Raw genomic sequence first — 26,633 nt, forward strand, 5'->3', positions numbered from 1 at the left:
GTCGTTGACAAAGTGACGTCATGATTAAAACACAAATTGTGTTATATAATCCTTTAAATGGCACGCGAGTCTTATTGGTTTCGTATGATTAAAAGACATCCACAAAAGGAGTTGTTTACGAGATTCTTGGTCTCTAATAATTACAGTTTCTAGTTATAGATTTGATATCCGTAATACAGCTGACCGTAGTATCTACAACATTGAAGACAAGACAGGAACGTGGCAAATTGGGTTTATTACAACATAAAATATAGATTACATTGTCTTACTGGCATGCTCAGCACGTATAACTGGACATAAAACAATAGTATATTATGTACAGAGCTATAGAACAACCTCAGAACAACAATGCGTTCTGTTGTAATAATCAGCTTTGTTACAACACCATTACAAACTTTATTTCTTTATGAACTTCCTTCATGATCATTCGGACATACCGTATTACGGGCTATTGTAGCGAGGTGCTGGTCTTGATTGATTTAGCGACTAGTTTTGAAATGCTAAAATATGAACTAAACATTTATTAAGGTCACTAAAGATAAAATCGCTACTGTTTAACCCTTACACATGTAAGTGTAGAATGTTCTTACCTAGACGACCATAGTTATGTATCAACTCAGGTGAACAACGCTAACAAACCAATTACCGGCGTTATCCTGACCATTGTGCATTGTTGTATGGACTTATTTGATTAAAATGAATGTATTAAGGTTTAATCATCAATTAATGTTTCCGCATTTTTACAATTCTCTTCCTCTTTTAGTACTCGTTAGTGAAAATAAGGTATTAAAAATCTTCATGGCTAAAACAAGAATTTTAGGTTGGAATATCGCTAAAATTAAACGCGCTTAAATTTAATCATTTAAGTTTGACATCAAAACACTAACTTTTAGACTCGCTAAAAAACAGAGTTGAACGGAAGTAGTTCAGATATTAGTGAGAGGGCACGCCAACAAAAATTCCAATCAAAACAATGAGATAATCACAGAAATCAAGTAAAGTTTACTGATATTTGTCAATATGTTAAATAAAATCATATTTCAATACGTAGATGAATAGAACGAATCATATCCATACTCCAAATGTACAGCATCTATGTTACTGCAATATATTCTAATTGTTTCCCAATCTAAACTGCGATAACTATGATAGATTTGCCAAATACTGCCGAGTTCAAAATTATCTTATCCGACTCAAGTTTTGTTTGAAGTGTTGAACATGATACGGTTCAAATATTGGCGATAAGATAATCGACAATGAAGTTTAAAATCCAAAACATATAATGATAACTGGTTTATTATGAAACATGTTCTTCGGGTTGGTAAGTGAGAATAGGAAGAGACGTTGGTCTAAGCCGAATCGACCTGTGTGTCGTCTCCTCAGTGTAGATAGACAAGAGGCCCAATGGGCCTGTATCGCTCACCTGGCTCTACAGCAACTTTGAAGTTGGTTGAGGTCATTTCTACAGATACTATGCTGATTACTTCTTTATTCAAATATCAGAGTAGGCTAGGTTTATTCATATTAATAAATTTTCTAGTCCTTTATTCCAGCATTCTATTGGCCTAATATCAGGTCTCAAAGGCTCTTGGCTATCGCAAAATTATTATTTACAGATTTAAGCCGATTTCACCCCTGTGACCTTGAATGTAGGTCAAGGTCATTCATTTGAACAAACTTGGTAGCCCTTCACCTCAGCATGCTTAAAGCCCAATATCAAGTCCCTGGGCCTCTTGGTTATTGCGAAGAAGTTGTTTGAAGATTATAGCCTATTTCACCCATGTGACCTTGAATGAAGGTCAAGGTCATTTATTTGAACAAACTTGGTAGCCCTTCACCCCAGCATGCTACAGGCCCAATATCAAGTCCCTGGGCCTCTTGGTTATTGAGAAGAAGTTGTTTGAAGATTACAGCCTATTTGCCCAATGTGACCTTGAATGAAGGTCAAGGTCATTTATTTGAACAAACTTGGTAGCCCTTGATCCCAGCATGCTACAGCCTAATATCAAGTCCCTGGGCCTCTTGGTTATTGAGAAGAAGTCGTTTGAAGATTATAGCCTATTTCACCTCTGTGACCTTGAATGAAGGTCAAGGTCATTTATTTGAACAAACTTGGTAGCCCTTCACCCCAGCATGCTACAGGCCTAATATCAAGTCCCTGGGCCTCTTGGTTATTGCGAAGAAGTTGTTTGAAGATTATAGCCTATTTCACCCATGTGACCTTGAATGAAGGTCAAGGTCATTTCTTTGAACAAACTTGGTAGCCCTTCATCCCAGCATGCTACAGGCCCAATATCAAGTCCCTGGGCCTCTTGGTTATTGCGAAGAAGTTGTTTGAAGATTATAGCCTATTTCACCTCTGTGACCTTGAATGAAGGTCAAGGTCATTTATTTGAACAAACTTGGTAGCCCTTCACCCCAGCATGCTACAGGCCTAATATCAAGTCCCTGGGCCTCTTGGTTATTGAGAAGAAGTTGTTTGAAGATTATAGCCTATTTCACCTCTGTGACCTTGAATGAAGGTCAAGGTCATTTATTTGAACAAACTTGGTAGCCCTTCACCCCAGCATGCTACAGGCCTAATATCAAGTCCCTGGGCCTCTTGGTTATTGAGAAGAAGTTGTTTGAAGATTACAGCCTATTTGCCCCATGTGACCTTGAATGAAGCTCAAGGTCATTTCTTTGAACAAACTTGGTAGCCCTTCACCCAAGCATGCTACAGGCCCAATATCAAGTCCCTGGGCCTCTTGGTTATTGAGAAGAAGTTGTTTGAAGATTACAGCCTATTTGCCCAATGTGACCTTGAATGAAGGTCAAGGTCATTTATTTGAACAAACTTGGTAGCCCTTCACCCAAGCAAGCTACAGGCCCAATATCAAGTCCCTGGGCCTCTTGGTTATTGAGAAGAAGTTGTTTGAAGACTACAGCCTATTTGCCCCATGTGACCTTGAATGAAGGTCAAGGTCATTTCTTTGAACAAACTTGGTAGCCCTTGATCCCAGCATGCTACAGGCCTAATATCAAGTCCCTGGGCCTCTTGGTTATTGAGAAGAAGTCGTTTGAAGATTATAGCCTATTTCACCTCTGTGACCTTGAATGAAGGTCAAGGTCATTTCTTTGAACAAACTTGGTAGCCCTTCACCCCAGCATGTTACAGGCCCAATATGAAGTTCCTGAGCTTCTTGGTTATTGAGAAGAAGTTGTTTAAATGAAAAAGTTGACGCCGGACGGACGGCCGGACGGACGGACGGACGGACGGCCGGACAGACGGACGGACGACGGACGCCGCACCATGGCATAAGCTCACTTGCCCTTCGGGCAGGTGAGCTAATAATGCTGTGGACGAGAAAGACCTGTCCAACTGTTTTTACACATAACACCCAAAAGTACATTTCTACTTATGTCATTTGTCTGATAAAGTCCCAAAAGTACATTTCGACTTATCTGTCATTTGTCTGATAAAGTTGAGATGTCCAATATGTTATCGAACTATATACCAAGTTTGGTTAAAGTCGGATCTAAAGGAAAAACTTTAAAGTGAGACGCCGCCAGAAAATTGACACCATGGTGAGACAAAACATTTCTTTTGATTTGAAATGCAGCAAACGACTGATAACTGTAACAGGAAATTAAAAATATGTTGGAAGAACGATCTTTGATAATATAAACAGTTCCCATAGAATAGTTTTGATTTAGTGTTCGACTGAATGCGCAAAACGTTCACATTTCACATTGAACTGGAAATCTGGTAACGTATTTGAATTATCTTAGACTTTTTGTACCATACTCATGTAAATAAAGAGAGATGACGACTATGATAACATCATTATTTGACACGTCTTTTAAAACAAAATAATTACAATGTGGCTGAAGTAAAAAAATATATTTTCAAAACCTTAGTTATAAGCAAAAAAAAGTGGTCAGATATCAAGTTACGCATAAACGAAAGTGTTTTAGATCGTCCAGAAGAAGCTTACCTCTTAATAAGTTACCTTAATGGCACGTATCTTTTTTTTCTTTTTGTTTGATTAATAAACTTTTATTTCGAACTGTTCTTTTAAAAAAAACTTTTCAATATAAATATACTCAATCACAATTAAAGCACAAATAGCGTTTTGGTGATAAGCAGTCAACACGAATCACTGGCCAGATGATCTCGAACCACATGTGGCGGTAAAGATTCCTGAATCGGTAACAACTGTCAACATATATTCACCATCCATGTTAAAATTGTTCCGAGCTATTCTCCTCACGATACGTTTTAGATAGTATGATTCTGTCCCGCAGAAGTTTGAATAAGGTGTAATAATTGCAGAAAAGAACAAGAGCTATGGAGACTATGTGGTTCCACTCAGTGCTCTGTATGAGACAGAAGAACTGGTATCCAACAAGGAGCCAGGTAAGGACTAATAACCAGTTCACTACACGCATCGGCTGGTGGAATAAAAACTGAAAATAACAACAGAATCATGTTTCACTTTGATTTTGAATGACAAGTAGGAAAACATTTTTAAGTTTCCCGACTCAATACAAGTAGAAATTGTATTTCTATGAGACAACAATAAAAATAGTTCCTTTTGAACTACATGTACTTCCAATAACGCAATAATCGGCCCAGGCAAGGGTAAATATCAACTAAGTGTTTTGTTACCCGCCGAAGGGAAAGTGCTATATGAAATAACCTGCCTACATTTTTCATTGGTTTGAAAACATGCATATATCTGACAAAATAACAAACCGCACAAAATTTTCAACAACTGATACTCTACGCTTAAAACTTTCCGAGGAAACGTTCGAATAACATGTTATTATGCCAGATGAAGAAATATATAATTTCTATTTTACATTATATGAGTTTCTGTTGTTTTTCTTTGACTTAGTAGTTTGTTTTAAGAAGGCTACGTAAACCATATATCATTCCTTCTGAAGCCAATTAGATGAATGAACATTTGTACGATAGTCAAAAATCATTTTTTCTTTCACAGTATGATTTCTAAGGTTGGAAAGTTACATACCTTTCTATCATATCCAAAATTAATGCAAACATTTTTCGAAAAGAACAGAATTAAGAGATGCACTCAGGCTTTGTTAATAATTGATGCCGTCATAACATTGTTCTCAAAATGAGAGCTATTGTCATACCTCATATAAAAGACTTAGACTCGCTAGGCACTATCAGAATATAAGAAGTCCAACACTTACATAAAATCTACCATGCATTGTATTTCCTGGTTCTGCTGTTACGTTTATTCCCTCAGCCTTAAATAAGCCGCGCACGTGTTTTACAAGAGCACCTTGAGGCCAAACGGTCAGCTCGGACCACCTGTTTAACAAAACGTCTTAAAAGTGTTATTACTGAACGGAGTAAAAGTATTAACAGGAATCTACAAAATCACTTTAAGAATTTCCAAAAAGTCGATCTATGTTATTTTCCATTCAGAGCAGTTCACAGTACTAGTATTTATATCAGAATACTAGTAACTTGGACGACCTTTGACAAACAGTTTAGAATACTTACGCATTGTAAGGCACATGCGCATGTCTGCCTTCGACCTTTTGCCAGCGTCCTAGGTGTAGTGCAGACTTGTGGAGGAGGTCAAGGTACTTTGGGGGAAGGAAGTGTACAATCAACATGAGGAAGACGCTGAGCCATGTCATACAGACATGTTGTCCTACCCACCACGTGTCGTAATATAGTGTATTCTGTAACATACAATGTAGATCACGCGATTTACTTATTTACTCGTTAACATACAAAATAGAACATATAATTTACTCTGCTACATACAAGACAGGGCACGTGATTAACCGATTTACTCGGCTCCATACAAGACAAGGCACGCAATTTTCTGATTTACTTGGTAACATACAAGGTAGGGCACGTGATTTACTCGGCTACCTACAAGATAGGACACGCGATTTACTCGGCTACATACAAGACAGGGCACGTGAATTACTGGGTAACATACAAAGTCATGCACGTGATTTACTAGACTACATACATGACATGACACGTGAATTTCTTATTTACTCGGTAACATACAAGATAAGACAAGTGATTTACTAGGATACATACAAGACAGGGCACGTGATTAACTGGGTAACATACAAGGTAAGATACGTGACTTATTAGGCTACATACAAGATAGGACACGTGATTTACTGATCTACTCGGTAACATAAAAGATAGGACACGTGATTTACTGGGTAACATACGAGGTCTTGCATGTGATTTACTAGGCTACATACAAGACAGGACACGGTATTTACTGATTTACTCTGTAACATACAAGGACAGACAGATGCTTTACTGATTAACTCAGCTACATTAAAAAAAGTAACAAGGTATGACACGTGATTTACTCGGCTACATACAAGAAATGACACATGATTTACACATTAACGTACTTTTGTTCTGGTATTGTTTTAATCTTCTAACATGTGACTACCAACTAGATATCTAATTTGTGATGACAACCACAATATCTGATTTGCTATGACTTACAATGTAACTAATATATGATGACTTACAAGATATTTGATTTTCAATGGCATAAAAGATATCTAATATATAATGACTAACAAGATACCTGATCATGATCTATGCTGACTAACAAGATATCTGATATATGATGACTTACATGATCATAATATTTGATTTATGATGACTGAAAAGATATATAATCTATGCCCATTATTAGATATGCTTAATCTATACTGACTTACAAGATATTTAATATCTACTGACTTACAAAATGTACAAGATATCTGAGCTATGCTGACTTAATTTGCTCTATGACGATTACAAGATACCAGACTTATAATGAATGACGATGGACTAACAAGGCATGTGACAAAAAATAACAACTTTAAGTATGAATATTGATTAATGAAATGTTACAGTAAGGAGCATATAGATGAAATTATATTGAAGGAGACAGATACACATGTAAATTATTACCAATCATTACAGAGATGACAGCTTGTTTCTCACTATTCTAAACATTCATACAACCATTTGTAACAGAGAGCTGTATTCACTTAAAGTTCATTTTTTCCAATGAAGAACTTTGGACAATCCTCATTTTAACCCATGTGGCATGTGTACATCAAAAATGTGCTTTATTTATATGCCTCACTGAAGTTTGATAGCATTTCAGTGTAAACTCAATTACATAAAAACAGAAAATATTTTGTTGAGTTCATTCAATTATTTAATGTGAAATAACTGGACCTTTATTCTGCTGCAATGTAAGCTAAATGATCCTAACACAAGATGTATCATTTTGACATTGTGAAACTTAACAGTTAAACATATAAACAATAATGTCAATTTAAATAAAAACATCATTATCATACAAATAAACCAAACAACAATTTTAGTGATATTTACATGCAAGTCATAAAAGAAATAATTCTTCTGACTTGATTACTGAAAACAATGATAACTCTAGATTAACTAAATTTTAGTTGATGTGCATGCACATTATGAAAAACTTTCAATCCATCTCTATATATTTTATCTTCTATCACAAGACAACAATCTCAATTTATTTTGATCTCCCACCATAATATAACAACAATTTCACTCCAAATAGTTTTTTGCAAAAAACAAGACTACATCCATCCAATTCCGCATCTTTTATCTCCTAAAACAAGACTACATCCATCCAACTCAGCATCTTTTATCTCCTAAAACAACACTACATCCATCCAACTCAGCATCTTTTATCTCCTAAAACAAGACTACATCCATCCAACTCAGCATCTTTTATCTCCTAAAACAACACTACATCCATCCAACTCAGCATCTTTTATCTCCTAAAACAAGACTACATCCATCCAACTCAGCATCTTTTATCTCCTAAAACAAGACAGCATCGGTCCCACTCCGCGTCTTTTATCTCCTAAAACAACACTACATCCATCCAACTCAGCATCTTTTATCTCCTAAAACAAGACTACATCCATCCAACTCAGCATCTTTATCTCCTAAAACAAGACTACATCCATCCAACTCAGCATCTTTTATCTCCTAAAACAAGACTACATCCATCCAACTCAGCATCTTTTATCTCCTAAAACAACACTACATCCATCCAACTCAGCATCTTTTATCTCCTAAAACAACACTACATCCATCCAACTCAGCATCTTTTATCTCCTAAAACAACACTACATCCATCCAACTCAGCATCTTTTATCTCCTAAAACAAGACTACATCCATCCAACTCAGCATCTTTTATCTCCTAAAACAAGACAGCATAGGTCCCACTCCGCGTCTTTTATCTCCTAAAACAACACTACATCCATCCATCCTAGTCTTCCCAAGACAACAACAATCCCACTCTATCTCCCAACACAAGACAACAATCCTGTTCTATATATTTATCTCCTTACAACAAACAACAACAGCCTCACTATAAATAGTTCATCTCCAAACACAAAACAACAACAATCCCATCCTACACAGTGTATATCTCAGCACAGAGCAACAATCCCACTCAACACAGTTTATATCTCTCAACACAGAACAATCCCATCCTACACAGTTTATATCTCTCAACACAGAACAACAATCCCATCCTACATAGTTTATATCTCTCAACACAGAACAACAATCCCATCCTACACAGTTCATATCTCTCAACACAGAACAACAATCCCATCCTACACAGTTTATATCTCTCAACACAGAACAACAATCCCATCCTACACAGTTCATATCTCTCAACACAGAACAACAATCCCATCCTACACAGTACATATCTCTCAACACAGAACAACCATCCCATCCTACATAGTTTATATCTCTCAACACAGAACAACAATCCCACCCTATACAGTACATATCTCTCAACACAGAACAACAATCCTATCCTACATAGTTTATATCTCAACACAGAACAACAATCCCATCCTATACAGTTTATATCTCTCAACACAGAACAACAATCCCATCATACACAGTTTATATCTCAACACAGAGCAACAATCCCACTCAACACAGTATACATCTCAACATAGAACAACAATCCCACCCTATACAGTTTATATCTCTCAACACAGAACAACAATCCCATCCTACACAGTTTATATCTCTCAACACAGAACAACAATCCTATCCTACACAAGTGTATATCTCCCAACACAGAACAACAATCCCACCCTATACAGTTTATATCTCAACACAGAACAACAATCCCATCATACACAGTTTATATCTCAACACAGAACAACAATCCCACCCAACACAGTTTTTATCTCTCAACACAGAGCAACAATCCCATCCTACACAGTTTATATCTCAACACAGAACAACAATCCCATCCTACACAGTTTATATCTCAACACAGAACAATCCCATCCTACACAGTTTATATCTCTCAACACAGAACAACAATCCCATCCTACACAGTTCATATCTCTCAACACAGAACAACAATCCCATCCTACACAGTTTATATCTCTCAACACAGAACAACAATCCCATCCTATACAGTTTATATCTCAACACCGAACAACAATCCCATCCTACATAGTTTATATCTCTCAACACAGAACAATCCCATCCTACACAGTTTATACCTCCCAACACAGAACAACAATCCCATCCTATACAGTTTACATCTCCCAACACAGAACAACAATCCCACCCTATACAGTTTATATCTCTCAACACAGAACAACAATCCCACCCTACACAGTTTACATCTCCCAACACAGAACAACAATCCCATCCTATACAGTTTATATCTCTCAACACAGAACAACAATCCCATCCTACATAGTTTATATCTCAACACAGAACAATCCCATCCTACACTGTTTATATCTCAACACAGAACAACAATCCCATCCTATACAGTTTATATCTCAACACCGAACAACAATCCCACCCTACACAGTTTATATCTCAACACAGAACAACAATCCCATCGAACAAAGTTTACATCTCTCAACACACAACAACAATCCCACCCTACAGTTTACATCTCTCAACACACAACAATCCCACCCTATACAGTACATATCTCCCAACACAGAACAACAATCCCATCCTACACAGTTTATATCACTCAACACAGAACAACAATCCTATCCTACACAGTGTATATCTCCCAACACAGAACAACAATCCCACCCTATACAGTTTATATCTCAACACAGAACAACAATCCCATCATACACAGTTTATATCTCAACACAGAACAACAATCCCACCCAACACAGTTTTTTATCTCTCAACACAGAGCAACAATCCCATCCTACACAGTTTATATCTCAACACAGAACAACAATCCCATCCTACAGTTTATATCTCAACACAGAACAACAATCCCATCCTACACAGTTTATATCTCTCAACACAGAACAACAATCCCATCCTACACAGTTCATATCTCTCAACACAGAACAACAATCCCATCCTACACAGTTTATATCTCTCAACACAGAACAACAATCCCATCCTATACAGTTTATATCTCAACACCGAACAACAATCCCATCCTACATAGTTTATATCTCTCAACACAGAACAATCCCACCCTACACAGTTTATATCTCCCAACACAGAACAATCCCATCCTACACTGTTTATATCTCCCAACACAGAATAACAATCCCACCCTACACAGTTTACATCTCCCAACACAGAACAACAATCCCATCCTACACAGTTTATATCTCAACACAGAACAATCCCATCCTACACTGTTTATATCTCAACACAGAACAACAATCCCATCCTGCACTGTTTATATCTCCCAACACAGAACAACAATCCCATCCTACTGTTTATATCTCAACACAGAACAACAATCCCATCCTACACAGTTTATATCTCTCAACACAGAACAACAATCCCATCCTACACAGCTTATATCTCAACACAGAACAACAATCCCACCCTACACAGTTTATATCTCAACACAGAGCAACAATCCTATCCTACATAGTTTATATCTCCAAACACAGAACAACAATCCCATCCTATACAGTTTATATCTCAACACAGAGCAACAATCCCATCCTATACAGTTTATATCTCAACACAGAACAACAATCCCATCCTACACAGTTTATATCTCAACACAGAACAACAATCCCACCCTACACAGTTTATATCTCCCAACACATAACAACAATCCCATCCTACACAGTTTATATCTCTCAACACAGAACAACAATCCCATCCTATACAGTTTATATCTCAACACATAACAACAATCCCACCCTACACAGTTTATATCTCAACATAGAACAACAATCCCACCCTACACAGTTCATATCTCTCAACACAGAACAACAATCCCACCCTACACAGTTTATATCTCAACATAGAACAACAATCCCACCCTATACAGTTTATATCTCTCAACAAAACAACAATCCCATCCTACACAGTTTATATCTCTCAACACAGAACAACAATCCTATCCTACAGTTTATATCTCCCAACACAGAACAACAATCCCACCCTATACAGTTTATATCTCAACACAGAACAACAATCCCACCCAACACAGTATATATCTCTCAACACAGAACAACAATCTCACCCTATACAGTTTATATCTCTCAACACAGAACAACAATCCCACCCTATACAGTTTATATCTCAACACAGAACAACAATCCCATCCTACACAGTTTATATCTCTCAACACAGAACAACAATCTCACCCTATACAGTTTATATCTCTCAACACAGAACAACAATCCCACCCTACACAGTTTATATCTCTCAACACAGAACAACAATCCCACCCTACAGTTTATATCTCAACATAGAACAACAATCCCACCCTATACAGTTTATATCTCTCAACACAGAACAACAATCCCATCCTACACAGTAATCTCTCAACACAGTCAATCATTCACACCTAACACTTTATCCTCACCAAACACAATCCTACCACACATTTAATCCTCAAACACAGAACCACATCCACCAACCACAGTATATTCCACCAACAGTTAATCCCTCCAACATAATAACCACACAACAATCCACCCACCAGTTTTATCCTCAAACACACACAATTTCCCATCCTAACACAATTTATATGCTAACCAAGAACACCATCCCATCTCTACACAGATCTCATCAATCATCACACACAACATTCGCATCCTAACGAGTTACTCGATCAACACAGTATCCGATTCATCCAAGCACGTTTCTATTACCTCACACAGAACAACCATCCCACCTGTACATTTTATACTCTCAACACAACACAACAATCCCATCTTATTTTACTACTGGCAAACATCAACAACGAATTATCCACCCGAATTATACTCCAACGTAAAATCAATCCCCACCATCAGTTTATATCTCTCAACACAGAACAATCCCACCCTACACAGTTTATATCTCAACACAGAACAATAATCCCACCCTACACAGTTTACATCTCCCAACACAGAACAACAATCCCACCCTACACAGTTTATATCTCTCAACACAGAACAATCCCATCCTACACAGTTTATATCTCAACACAGAACAACAATCCCATCGAACACAGTTTACATCTCAACACAGAACAACAATCCCATCCTACACAGTTTATATCTCTCAAAACAGAACAACAATCCCACCCAACACAGTTTATATCTCTCAACACAGAACAACAATCCCACCCTATACAGTTTATATCTCTCAACACAGAACAACAATCCCACCCTATACAGTACATATCTCCCAACACAGAACAATCCCATCCTACACAGTTTATATCTCTCAACACAGAACAACAATCCCATCCTACACAGTTTATATCTCAACACAGAACAACAATCCCACCCTACACAGTTTATATCTCCCAACACATAACAACAATCCCACCCTATACAGTTTATATCTCTCAACACAGAACAACAATCCCATCCTACACAGTTTATATCTCTCAACATAGAACAACAATCTCATCCTACACAGTTCATATCTCTCAACACAGAACAAAAATCCCATCCTACACAGTTTATATCTCAACACAGAACAACAATCCCATCCTACAGTTTATATCTCTCAACACAGAACAACAATCTCATCCTACACAGTTCATATCTCTCAACACAGAACAACAATCCCACCCTACACAGTTTATATCTCAACACAGAGCAACAATCCCATCCTATACAGTACATATCTCCCAACACAGAACAACAATCCTATCCTACATAGTTTATATCTCAACACAGAACAACAATCCCACCCTATACAGTACATATCTCCCAACACAGAACAACAATCCCTATCCTACATAGTTTATATCTCAACACAGAACAACAATCCCACCCTATACAGTTTATATCTCAACACAGAACAACAATCCCACCCTACACAGTTTATATCTCTCAACACAGAACAACAATCCCTATCCTACATAGTTTATATCTCAACACATAACAACAATCCCACCCTACACAGCTTATATCTCAACACAGAACAACAATCCCACCCTACACAGTTTATATCTCAACACAGAACAACAATCCCTATCCTACATAGTTTATATCTCCCAACACAGAACAACAATCCCATCCTACACAGTTTATATCTCAACACAGAACAACAATCCCATCCTACACAGTTTATATCTCAACACAGAACAACAATCCCATCCTACACAGTTTATATCTCAACACAGAACAACAATCCCACCCTACACAGTTTATATCTCCCAACACATAACAACAATCCCATCCTACACAGTTTATATCTCTCAACACAGAACAACAATCCCATCCTATACAGTTTATATCTCAACACATAACAACAATCCCATCCTACACAGTTTATATATCTCAACACAGAACAACAATCCCACCCTACACAGTTTATATCTCCCAACACAGAACAATCCCATGCTATACAGTTCATATCTCTCAACACAGAACAACAATCCCGCTCAACACAGTTCATATCTCTCAACACAGAACAACAATCCCACTCAATACAGTTTATATCTCTCAACACAGAACAATCCCACTCAATACAGTTTATATCTCTCAACACAGAACAACAATCCCACTCAATACAGTTCATATCTCTCAACACAGAACAACAATCCCGCTCAACACAGTTCATATCTCTCAACACAGAGCAACAATCCCACTCAATACAGTTCATATCTCTCAACACAGAACAATCCCACTCAACAGAGTTCATATCTCTCAACACAGAGCAACAATCCCACTCAACACAGTTTATATCTCTCAACACAGAACAACAATCCCATCCTATACAGTTTATATCTCTCAACACAAAAAAAACAGCAATCTAACTCTACACAGTTTATATATCCCTACGCAAAAATAATCACACTATATATTTTTATGCAAAAACGTGAAACTTTAGGTGATGTTAATCCCAATATAAATATGCCATCTCCTATATAATATCATAACAGATCTCCAACACAGCATCAACACTCTCTATATACAGTTCGGCCGGGACCGGCGAGGTACTTCGAGTTAAGCGGGGTATTCGAGTTATCCGAGTTCGAGTTAACGAAGTTCCACTGTATATCTTATTTACTACCACAAGATACCATTAGCACCAATTTTGTATATTTTATTTACTATCACCGAACACCATTAAACAACCATTCTGTTTATTTTATTTACTAACACGGAACACCATTAGCACCAACTCTGTATAATTTATTCACTATCCCGGAACACTATCAGCACCAACTCTGTATATTTATTCACTATCACCGAACACCATTCACAACCACTGTATATTTTATTTACTATTATGGAACAACATTAGCACCCACTTTTATATGTTATACAAAAAATACAAGAACCATGGAAATAAAGACATTAAATAGAATTAAAACAACAAAGAAATTGATGTGACAATAAGATAGAAAACACAATAATTGAAAAAAAAATACAGAAGGGATATCGGAGACAAAAAGCTGACTACCATGAGTACTGTTATACTGACAATGTGTATTGTATACTGACAATGTGCACTGTATACTGACAATGTGTACTGTATACTGACATACTGTATACTGACAATGTGTACTGTATACTGACAATGTGTACTGTATACTGACAATGTGTATTGTATACTGACAATGTGTACTGTTATACTGACAATGTGTACTGTATACTGACAATGTGTACTGTTATACTGACAATGTGTACTGTATACTGACAATGTGTACTGTTATACTGACAATGTGTACTGTATACTGACAATGTGTATTGTATACTGACAATGTGTACTGTATACTGACAATGTGTACTGTATACTGACAATGTGTACTGTATACTGACAATGTGTATTGTATACTGACAATGTGTACTGTTATACAGACAATGTGTACTGTATACTGACAATGTGTACTGTTATACTGACAATGTGTACTGTATACTGACAATGTGTACTGTATACTGACAATGTGTATTGTATACTGACAATGTGTACTGTTATACTGACAATGTGTACTGTTATACTGACAATGTGTACTGTATACTGACAATGTGTACTGTTATACTGACAATGTGTACTGTATACTGACAATGTGTACTGTACTGACAATGTGTACTGTATACTGACAATGTGTACTGTATACTGACATACTGTATACTGACATACTGTATACTGACAATGTGTACTGTATACTGACAATTGTACTGTACTGACAATGTGTACTGTATACTGACAATTGTACTGTACTGACAATGTGTACTGTATACTGACAATGTGTACTGTACTGACAATGTGTACTGTATACTGACAGTGTGTACTGTATACTGACAATGTGTACTGTATACTGACAATGTGTATTGTATACTGACAATGTGTACTGTATACTGACAATGTGTACTGTATACTGACAATGTGTACTGTACTGACAATGTGTACTGTATACTGACAATGTGTACTGTATACTGACAATGCGTACTGTATACTGACAATGTGTATTGTATACTGATAATGTGTACTGTGTACTGATAGTGTGTACTGTATACTGACAATGTGTACAGTATACTTACAACATGTATTGTATACGAAAATTGTGTAGTGTTTACTGACAATGTGTACTTTACACTCTAATAGGCATCTATCTATTTATCTGTCACTAAGATTGCATTGATATTGACAATAAATACAATTTAAAAATTATTTAACTGTGTACTTACAGTGTGTACTGTATACTGACAATGTGTACTGTATACTGACAATGTGTACTGTACTGACAATGTGTACTGTATACTGACATACTGTATACTGACATACTGTATACTGACAATGTGTACGGTATACTGACAATTGTACTGTACTGACAATGTGTACTGTATACTGACAATGTGTACTGTACTGACAATGTGTACTGTATACTGACAGTGTGTACTGTATACTGACAATGTGTACTGTATACTGACAATGTGTATTGTATACTGACAATGTGTACTGTATACTGACAATGTGTACTGTATACTGACAATGTGTACTGTATACTGACAATGTGTACTGTATACTGACAATGTGTACTGTATACTGACATACTGTATACTGACAATGTGTACTGTATACTGACAGTGTGTATTCACTGTATTGTATACTGATAATGTGCATTGTATACTGACAATGTGTATTGTATACTGACAATGTGTACTGTATACTGACAATGTGTACTGTACTGACAATGTGTACTGTATACTGACAATGTGTACTGTATACTGACAATGTGTACTATATACTGACAATGTGTATTGTATACTGACAATGTGTATTGTATACTGACAATGTGTATTGTATACTGATAATGAATACTGTATACTGACAGTGTGTACTGTGTACTGACAGTGTGTACTGTATACTGACAATGTGTATTGTATACTGATAATGTGTACTGTGTACTGACAGTGTGTACTGTATACTGACAATGTGTACAGTGTACTTACAACGTGTATTGTATACTAAAATTGTGTAGTGTTTACTGACAATGTGTACTTTACACTCTAATAGGCATCTATCTATTTTTCTGTCACTAAGATTGCATTTATATTGACAATAAATACAATCTAAAAATTATTTAACTGATAAATAAAAAGAATAATAACTTATTATTTTCTGTTTTATAATTGCATTATTCATAAAATTGCTCATGATTTTTTTATCTACTGTATACCTGGTAATTTTCACCCCCGTTTAATTTTCGTTATTTTCGCTCTTTGAAGATAGGGCGAATTTAAGATGAAGGCGAAAATTTAAAGCTGAATTGAAGGATTTATAAACCATAGTACATGGGCCAAGTGTAGTCAGATCACAAACATATACCTCATACTTTTCAACTGTAAAATCACGTACTAGCTCAGCATTAAAAACGATACATACTAAGTTATTTAAAAAATTCAGTATTTTTTTTAAATTATATAGTCCAGTCATGAAAAAAAATGAAATACAGAGTGGCATCAAATTCCTGCCATGGAAAAGACTAATTTTATGAGTTCATCATCGCTTAATTGTGGCTTCCATTCATGTGTACGTATGTACAGGTGAACAGGAGAAAACACTGGTCAGTCATTAGTCACGGTGTGGTGAACTTACAATTGATCGTGTTTGCTTAAAATCACCCATGCATACCCGATACTACTTGAATGAGCAGGGACTAAAAGAAAATCTGAACGCAGGTAAACATTCTTTGTTTCTCACCTGATTACCTTTCACAACTCATGCCGGTAAGATAATTGGGGAACTCGACAAGTCCCGAGTGGTCCGAGTGCAACTGTATTGAGAGTTCCGAATGGAAGTTTTTGATTTTACAAACGAGGAAAAGAATATTTCTTGAAAACCATTTAGGGCGAATTTAAAACGGGGCGAATATGTTTTGTGTTGCTCAAGGCGAAAATTACCAGGTATACAGTATTTTTGCTCATGAGAGGGACCCTTAAAAAGAAAACATACACTTTTCTGTATTTGTTTTATAAAACTGATATAATTAAATTGAAGCTCATGCTGGAGGGTTCCTAGAAAGGCTAATACCAGAACAGGGACAAAATGACAACCCTGTGTAATTCAAACACATTATTGTGTTACGTAATTACATATGTAGCTTTATTAACTATAAGAAATGTAAATTTGACCAAACTAAACACACCAAGTCTAACATATTAACAACATCAGAGAAAATAAACACAGATATAGTGCAGTATTCACAACATCTATTCATAACCACTTACCCAGCAGGTGTCACAATGGTTTTGGACATGCTAACGGAAGGTTAGTTTTAAAAAGCATTAGATTATACTGTATATGTGGTGAACAAGACAGTAACATATAAGTGAATTTGGTTACATTTTAGTATAAGATTCCACACAAGTTTCAAGGCAATGTTCATGTCTTTGAATTCAGAATTATCCATAACTTATGATGTGTCTATATACATGTGTCACAGACACCAAAAGTGTAAATCCCTCCTTTCACCAATTTACAAGTAGGATAAACTCATTTTACATTATCTAAACCTAAATGATTAGTTTACATATAGCTGTACATGTATAATTAGTTTACCACAGAAGGTAATAAGCTGATTTTCATGTGTTCTGTATACTGACAATGTGTTCATGGTTTCATTCTTCCACAGTAAGACATTTGTCTCAGATAATTCTATATTTCTATGAGCGCATTTTATCCCAACAGTCAGAGCCAACACATTCGAACAGAAATAAAATGATGAATAATTGTCCACCTTAGAATTGCAAATATTCAGAGAAGCTAAATAATTCCAAATATTTATCAAAGGCTTGTGCAGGTACCTGGTTATGAAATCAGGGCAAAATTCAAACAAAAAACATAAAGAGTATATACTGTATTACAGATTCATTGCATTACACAGTAATATATTGTGAATTGTGGTGTTTTGATATATTAGTGTATTATAATAGATCATACTCCTTACCTGGGCAAAACAGAGGGGCACAAATGTCATGTAGTACGCTGTTAATAAAGAGTTGAATAGAACTTGTTTAATGCGGCCATTGAAGTCGTTTTTGAAGGTATCCACCTCAGACCTGATGACATCTGGTGTAAGGACACAGCTATGCGTTAGTATGGCCTCTGTCTCCAGGGAGTCCCGACCCTTGTATTTGGTCAAACTATTTTTGTCCTGAACAGGTACTGGCCATACCAGAGACTTATGATACAATGGTTTAATGGAGGGTCCAAACAACAACACATAAGTTACAATTCTGTAAGAAAAAAGTAAAACCATTCATTAAATTTCAATATTTATATATTCACATGACTGTATCGAGCAGTGTATCATTAAGATTGATAAAAAAACTATTATTATCATACTGATGGGTCAGACACAGGTTTAGTGTACAGAGAATACCGTAGTGTGTTTAACTTCACTCCCCAAGTCTGGTTTAGTCTACAGAGAATTTTGTACAGTGTGTTTAACTTCACTCCCCAAGTCTGGTTTAGTCTACAGAGAATTTTGTACAGTGTGTTTAACTTCACTCCCCAAATCTGGTTTAGTCTACAGAGAATTTTGTACAGTGTGTATAACTTCACTCCCCAAGTTTGGTTTAGTCTACAGACAATACCATACAGTGTGTATAACTTCACTCCCCAAGTCTGGTTTAGTCTACAGACAATACCATACAGTGTGTTTAACTTCACTCCCCAAACCTGGTTTAGTTTACAGAGAATTTTGTACAGTGTGTTTAACTTCACTCCCCAAGTTTGGTTTAGTCTACAGACAATACCATACAGTGTGTATAACTTCACTCCCCATGTCTGGTTTAGTCTACAGACAATACCATACAGTGTGTATAACTTCACTCCCCATGTCTGGTTTAGTCTACAGACAATACCATACAGTGTGTTTAACTTCACTCCCCAAACCTGGTTTAGTTTACAGAGAATTTTGTACAGTGTGTTTAACTTCACTCCCCAAATCTGGTTTAGTCTACAGACAATACCATACAGTGTGTATAACTTCACTCCCCATGTCTGGTTTAGTCTACAGACAATACCATACAGTGTATATAACTTCACTCCCCAAACCTGGTTTAGTCTACAGACAATACCATACAGTGTATATAACTTCACTCCCCATGTCTGGTTTAGTCTACAGAGAATTTTGTACAGTGTGTTTAACTTCACTCCCCGAATCTGGTTTAGTCTACAGACAATACCATACAGTGTGTATAACTTCACTCCCCAAGTCTGGTTTAGTCTACAGACAATACCATACAGTGTATATAACTTCACTCCCCAAACCTGGTTTAGTCTACAGAGAATTTTGTACAGTGTGTTTAACTTCACTCCCCAAATCTGGTTTAGTCTACAGAGAATTTTGTACAGTGTGTATAATGTCACTCCCCAAACCTGGTTTAGTCTACAGAGAATTTTGTACAGTGTGTTTAACTTCACTCCCCAAACCTGGTTTAGTCTACAGAGAATTTTGTACAGTGTGTTTAACTTCACTCCCCAAACCTGGTTTAGTCTACAGAGAATTTTGTACAGTGTGTTTAACTTCACTCCCCAAACCTGGTTTAGTCTACAGAGAATTTTGTACAGTGTGTATAACGTCACTCCCCAAATCTGGTTTAGTCTACAGAGAATTTTGTACAGTATGTATAACTTCACTCCCCAAATCTGGTTTAATTAGTCTACAGAGAATACCAAACAGTGTGTTTAACTTCATAACTATACCTTCATTGCAGCACTGTTAAATGAAATTTTAAATGCTGTTTTTCGAGACCTCATGCAAACTTTAAATGTTTTGATGCATGTTATCTTCATATTTTGACTATAAAAACTGACACATACCATTCTCTGTACATAAACTTACAAGATCAATAGTCAGTATAACATGTACATGTGTATGTGTGATTGAACATTTCATGCCGGCAGCCAATATTCTTCTAAGAGGGAAAAATAAAAAAGTTTTGCAGATAATGTCTAAAATTAAGACAATAATGTATGTCTAAAATTATTATTAGTTTCTCTGCAAAGTAAGATATCAAATCCTATTTTAGTAATTTGTATTATTAAATGAGAAATCCTTTTTTCCAAAACAAAGAAAATTTACAATATGACCATTAATAAAACTACTCCTGAGTAAATGACATATAATTGTGGGAGAACATCCAAAAATATATCACATTAACATTATATAATCGAGATGCTGCATTTATCTCTTTTCTTTCATATATTAGCAAGAATAGTGAAGGGAATACTTACGGACAACAAAGAAAAAGACAATAGAAAAGTGAATGCTTCACTATGACGTTATATGCTGTATATATTAGAAAAACAGTCACAAAGAACATCAGTAGGATTTTCAGTAGCTGCACCAACCAAAATAAAACACTTTTACTGGATTTCGGTCCAAAAACCTGAAAAAAGAAGTATTTCGATCAATTCATAGCATCAGCTAATATAAATTATATATGCACACTTTTCAAAAAAAATCTTCAAAAATTATTTTAGATTTAGAACACAAATTTCAGAGAGATATCTACCAAAAAGGTATATAAACACCAAATTATGCAGCAGAGTATTTTAAAGAATAACAATCATACTATCTAATATAGGTATAATATTAAACACTGGGAGTCAATTCTCAAATGTTTAATTAATATTATGTACCTCTTGAACAAAACACCAAACTAGTCTCCTACTCATCAGAGCACACAAAAACAGCACCAAGTAAGGGTCAATCAGATAGAAGTTCTGAAATAAGGTAAAACGTATAAAAGTAAATGCAGGCAGCTTTTGTTTTTGATTCAGATTTTTTTCCACATAATCACATACATCTATACATCATACACATAAATGGACATATTATTTTCACATTACAACGCAATATTCAACGATACTTTTCATATGACTACTTAATAACTGTCGATAATATGAATGCACATTATACATATGTTAACCTGGTAATACAAATATGTATCTGTTGTTACCTCACAAACATGGTAAAACTATAGAAAAAAATTCTGTAGTTTACCAACCAGCTAATTTGTTTAAAATTGATTAATAAAAATCCATTATTTTTTACCTTTTTTGTTTTTTATGATATGTACACAATCCCATATCTTCTATCTTATTGTAATGGTTGATACATTTTTGCCTTCAGAAATTATCGGAGTCGTGTTTTTTTTCAATGTACACAAATATATATATATAGTATCTCATAAGCAGCAATAAAAAGTTTATTTCATAATTATGTTCTATGTCTGTTGCACCAAACATAAAGGGCATTGGGTGTCTAGGTAAAGTTATTTGGCATTTGTTTCCAACATTTCCATCAATATAAGCCAGAATGTGTCTACAACACTACATTCCCTTCCAGCTGTGCAGAAGGTACATCTTTCAGTTTCTGAAAATTTTAAAACATTTCATCAACTTATCAATTTTATAGTGTATCATCGGTTATCTCCCTTGATATAAGATGAATTAATTCCGAAGTTTCACCATTCAGATTGGTTTTTCAGACAGACATCTGATCATAATTTGATACAAATATTTAGTGACTTTATTGAGTGTATTCAGATAATTAATCAATTTATATGGAATTATATATATACATGTGTCTACAATACCATTAATTTTTGGTAGATTTTTTTTTCCAGTTTCTTGGTATGGCATTAATTACACCAAACACCCGGCATATTTTTGATTGAGATTAGAAAAAGACTTTCACTTGACCCATGAAAGTGTGTTTTGACCTCTCAAGAACATGTTTTGATTCTTGTTTAACAAGGCCACATCTATGACATTCGATTTGACCCTTCAGAACTGTGAATTCAATTTCAGAAATTGCTGATGATCAAAGGTCAACATAAAGCCCTGTAAGCAAGTATTGTGGATATAACCATTCTCTATTCTCCCACAACATGTAATACATTGTTTGACAGAAAATTTACATTTTTATTTGGAATTGATTTTTAGGAATCAAAAGTTACAATGATGAAATAAAAGAACAGATTTATAAAGAATTGTCAACAATTTACTTACAAGGGCATAATTTGCATGGCTGTGAGGGAGCCACCATACTGTCTTGTACAGGTTAATGTACTGAAGTCCCATGACAATCACCCCAAACATGTAAAGCATGGCCTCAAACGACATGTTGCTGTCTCCTGGGATCTCTGGTAGATGTGAGTGCTTAGGCAACACCACCATGGATGCTAAGGGGATCATATTGGTATCTCTCTCTTCAATACTACTGAAAACAAATATTTTTAAGAACATTAATTTACAACACATATGTACATCAAAACATGCAAAAAGATATATGGCATTGTGAGCATTAATCACATGTATACATAAAAACCCTTCGCTTTGAATTTAAAACTTTCATGATATGCAACATGTCAAGAGCATCTAGTAGACACTAGGGAGTATGTTTTTGAATCCCCAAATTCAGATCCAACTCTTGGGAAGGAAGTAACATGTATACCTAACATCTGATATTAAGATAAATAAAAGATAAGATTGTTTTCAATATATATACATGTACATAATATGTATATGATACCTCCAGAACCCAATTGCACTAAAATCTTTGAGTCTTTCCCTTGTACAGCAAGGAGACATACATGTACAAATAGCTTATTTTGACCATGAAACTTTTTAAGGTATATCAGAGTTTTGGTATACTATAATAAGCCTTTCTGTAAAAATTGGTGATAAAAAAGGTCACCTTACTAATGGGAATTTCCCTTTAGCTTATATATAGTAGAAGGATGCTTGTCTTGAGAGCGAGAGGTCGCTTGTTTGAAGCCTGGCACAGGCTGGGTATTTTTTTTAACTCCTTCTTATTAAATATTATAAAAGCATGTCTATAGTATGGTGCTGATGACCATATATATATCCGAATTCCCAGTCTTGATGCTTGTGTACAACCAGATTGCCAGTCTTTCTAAAACATAACATTTCTTCAAATATACATACATGCATTCTAAAACAGAACATTCATTTGACCCTTCATTTTTAGCAATTTCAGAAGCCAATCACAGTGAATCACTTCTAAGAAATCTGAATGGTCATGAACATTATATATCCTAAATAGACATATATCACTTCATTTCAAGCTGGTTATATGAAGAGTCAGATCTCATTTTGTGGAGTCAAACACATACTCTCAGGTGTCTATTGGCCAGTATTGGGTGCCCTGTTGAAAGTAATACAAATCGATTAGTATAACATTCATATTTTATATACATGCATTTCACTGTTATTTTCGTTTTGTTCATATTTTTAGTCACCAAATTACACCCACCAAAGTGTTTACTGAAGTTGAATTTAAAGTCTGACAATAATAAATAAATCAAAATAGATAAATAGGAAACAACATTGAGACTGCTGTAGTGTAGTTCACTTGCATGCTTATCATTAGATTAATTTCCTTGTATGAAAGGCTGTGATCATGATCACTCATATTAACAAAACTTACATTTTAGTCAACATACCATCATATATAAATTTTACAAGTAATGCGCCAAGGCAAACCACTAAATATGTATTCTTAAAATGAAATAATATCGCACTGTTTACAGAGCCGCACACCAATGAATTATCTATATATCAATCAATGGTTAATCAGTTTAATGCACATAATAACAAACGGAGCCAATGAGGAATAGCAACGTTGAAGCGCGAGAATAATTAATTAGTTGATCACCTTCCGTTCCCAGTTTTGTGTGTGTTATTGGAAAAAGAAGAAGACTGTATCCTGGATAGTATCCGACGTCCACCAGGCATCGTAGCAAACAACATCCATATAAAAAGAACTCTGATCAAAAGCGAACATATTTTCCCATTTTCATTATCGGTAACCGGAAGTATGAAGTCTATTTTAAATTTGCACGGATACCAGTCCTGTTTAATCCGGAATGCATTATATGATTCCAGCATATAGCATGACTACATGTGTATAAAATGTGTATTTTGGTTTCTTGATTGTTTACATGGAAATGTAATTCATAATTTTCTTTTATCATAGCAAAACATAAATAAATAAATAAATAAATAAATAAATAAATAATACATTGTATAAGCTTTCTAACCAGCTATCAGTAATCAATATCAATGATGAACCTCCATTATATATTTTTTCGTGCATATAACTATAATTAATGAGCCACGTTGATAAACAACACGACCAGAGTTAGCCTACCTTTTTGGGTTTAAATATCAATTTTAAATTGTAAACCTAGTGGTCTACAGCGGACTACACAAACCCAACATCGTCTATTAAACGACTTAGAAAATCTGAAACTAGAAAAAAACACAAGATATCACAGGATAGCTCGTGGTATACAATAGATCACAGGCGTCTGCTTCTGTTTAGTAATAATGAAAGAACAGTATACCCTATAGCTACTCATACTATATAGAAGGAGTAATTAAGGTTAATATTATTTTTCCTATTTATACTAACCAGAAGCAGACACATGTGAATAGATCTAGTATGAGTAAGGCAGGCGATAAAGCGCTTTGAAAAATGAAGGAATTGCATGGCTAACAAACTGGGACATGAAAGGAATGCAAAATGTGTTATGTAATTAACAGATCTACACCTCGTCCGGGCATTATTGTGGTTCTATATATCAAGTTCGACATCAGGAGCTAGAAAGATTCAAAACGTTCGTTGATAATAATAATAAAAAACTCTTTTAGGTTTTACTGATACCGGCATCAATAGAAACGTGTTCAGTGTGATAGTGATGACCACCAAACAAACATTTACAGATCAAGGTGCCTTCAGAATGACCTTAACACTGCAGCCTTAAAAACACCCCAAAAAGCACGTATATCTCGCTCAGAAATGTATTGCCAGAGATAAGGGAGACAAGTCGTTCAATCAGCTTAAAAGAAAATGAGCCAAATGGAAAGACAACTTGAAAATATTTGAAGATAACAATCATAAAAAAACTGTCCTCATTTCCATCGACGTAACATATTCGTCTTCTGTAATATATTTCTGATGTCAGTACAGTTGAAAAACAATCCTATGGTTTGTATTAAATGTAGTATGATTTGTATTAGATGTGTGTCTGATGTATAAATATGTTAACATTTTGAAAAGAGAAGAAGAAAAGTCAAGAAAATATAAGCGAAATAGCTCGAAAGAAAACCTACGGAGATAATCCGGTGTCTTTTTGTTTGTGTTTGTATAAAATGCATAACAATTAAGTCTGTGCAATATACTTTTTATGATGCATATCAAATTATGAAAAGCCGGTGCGACATGCTTTTTTGCGATTTAAGAAATGTCTCGCAAAAACATGTTCGGTATCCTTTAGTTATCTGAAACAAATAAGAAAAGTAAAATATAGATGCTGTGGAGATTGACTGACGGCTCGGATCATTTGATAAGATTGGATACATATGTAGTGGTCTATATCATTTGATAAGATACATATGTAGTGGTCTATGTCGTTTGATAAGATACATATGTAGTGGTCTATATCATTTGATAAGATACATATGTAGTGGTCTATATCATTTGACAAGATACATATGTAGTGGTCTATATCATTTGATAATATACATATGTAGTGGTCTATGTCGTTTGATAAGATTGGATACATATGTAGTGGTCTATATCATTTGATAATATAC

At 35.4% G+C, this 26,633-nt stretch overlaps 1 protein-coding gene across 3 annotated transcripts; it reads right to left on the reverse strand.

Annotated features, from left to right (window-relative positions):
• Nucleotides 1-3,529: 3,529 nt before the first annotated feature.
• Nucleotides 3,530-24,855, reverse strand: LOC117328128 (transmembrane protein 39A-like). 3 transcript variants are annotated; one of them, XM_033885514.1, is made up of 9 exons: nucleotides 24,691-24,855; nucleotides 23,022-23,229; nucleotides 21,648-21,731; nucleotides 21,240-21,394; nucleotides 18,946-19,234; nucleotides 18,227-18,256; nucleotides 5,519-5,703; nucleotides 5,203-5,323; nucleotides 3,530-4,449 (listed from the first exon to the last, which is right to left on the reverse strand). In XM_033885514.1, the coding sequence occupies exons 1-9, from the start codon at nucleotides 24,783-24,785 to the stop codon at nucleotides 4,225-4,227; spliced, it is 1,392 nt and encodes a 463-aa protein (XP_033741405.1). In that variant the 5' UTR covers nucleotides 24,786-24,855; the 3' UTR covers nucleotides 3,530-4,224. The 3 variants fall into 3 exon arrangements, with proteins under 3 accessions (XP_033741405.1, XP_033741404.1, XP_033741406.1); XM_033885513.1 differs by having other exon boundaries at nucleotides 23,022-23,232; XM_033885515.1 differs by lacking the exon at nucleotides 18,227-18,256 and having other exon boundaries at nucleotides 23,022-23,232.
• Nucleotides 24,856-26,633: the final 1,778 nt, after the last annotated feature.

Source organism: Pecten maximus, chromosome 5, assembly GCF_902652985.1.
Source record: "Pecten maximus chromosome 5, xPecMax1.1, whole genome shotgun sequence".
Lineage (NCBI taxonomy): Eukaryota > Metazoa > Mollusca > Bivalvia > Pectinida > Pectinidae > Pecten > Pecten maximus.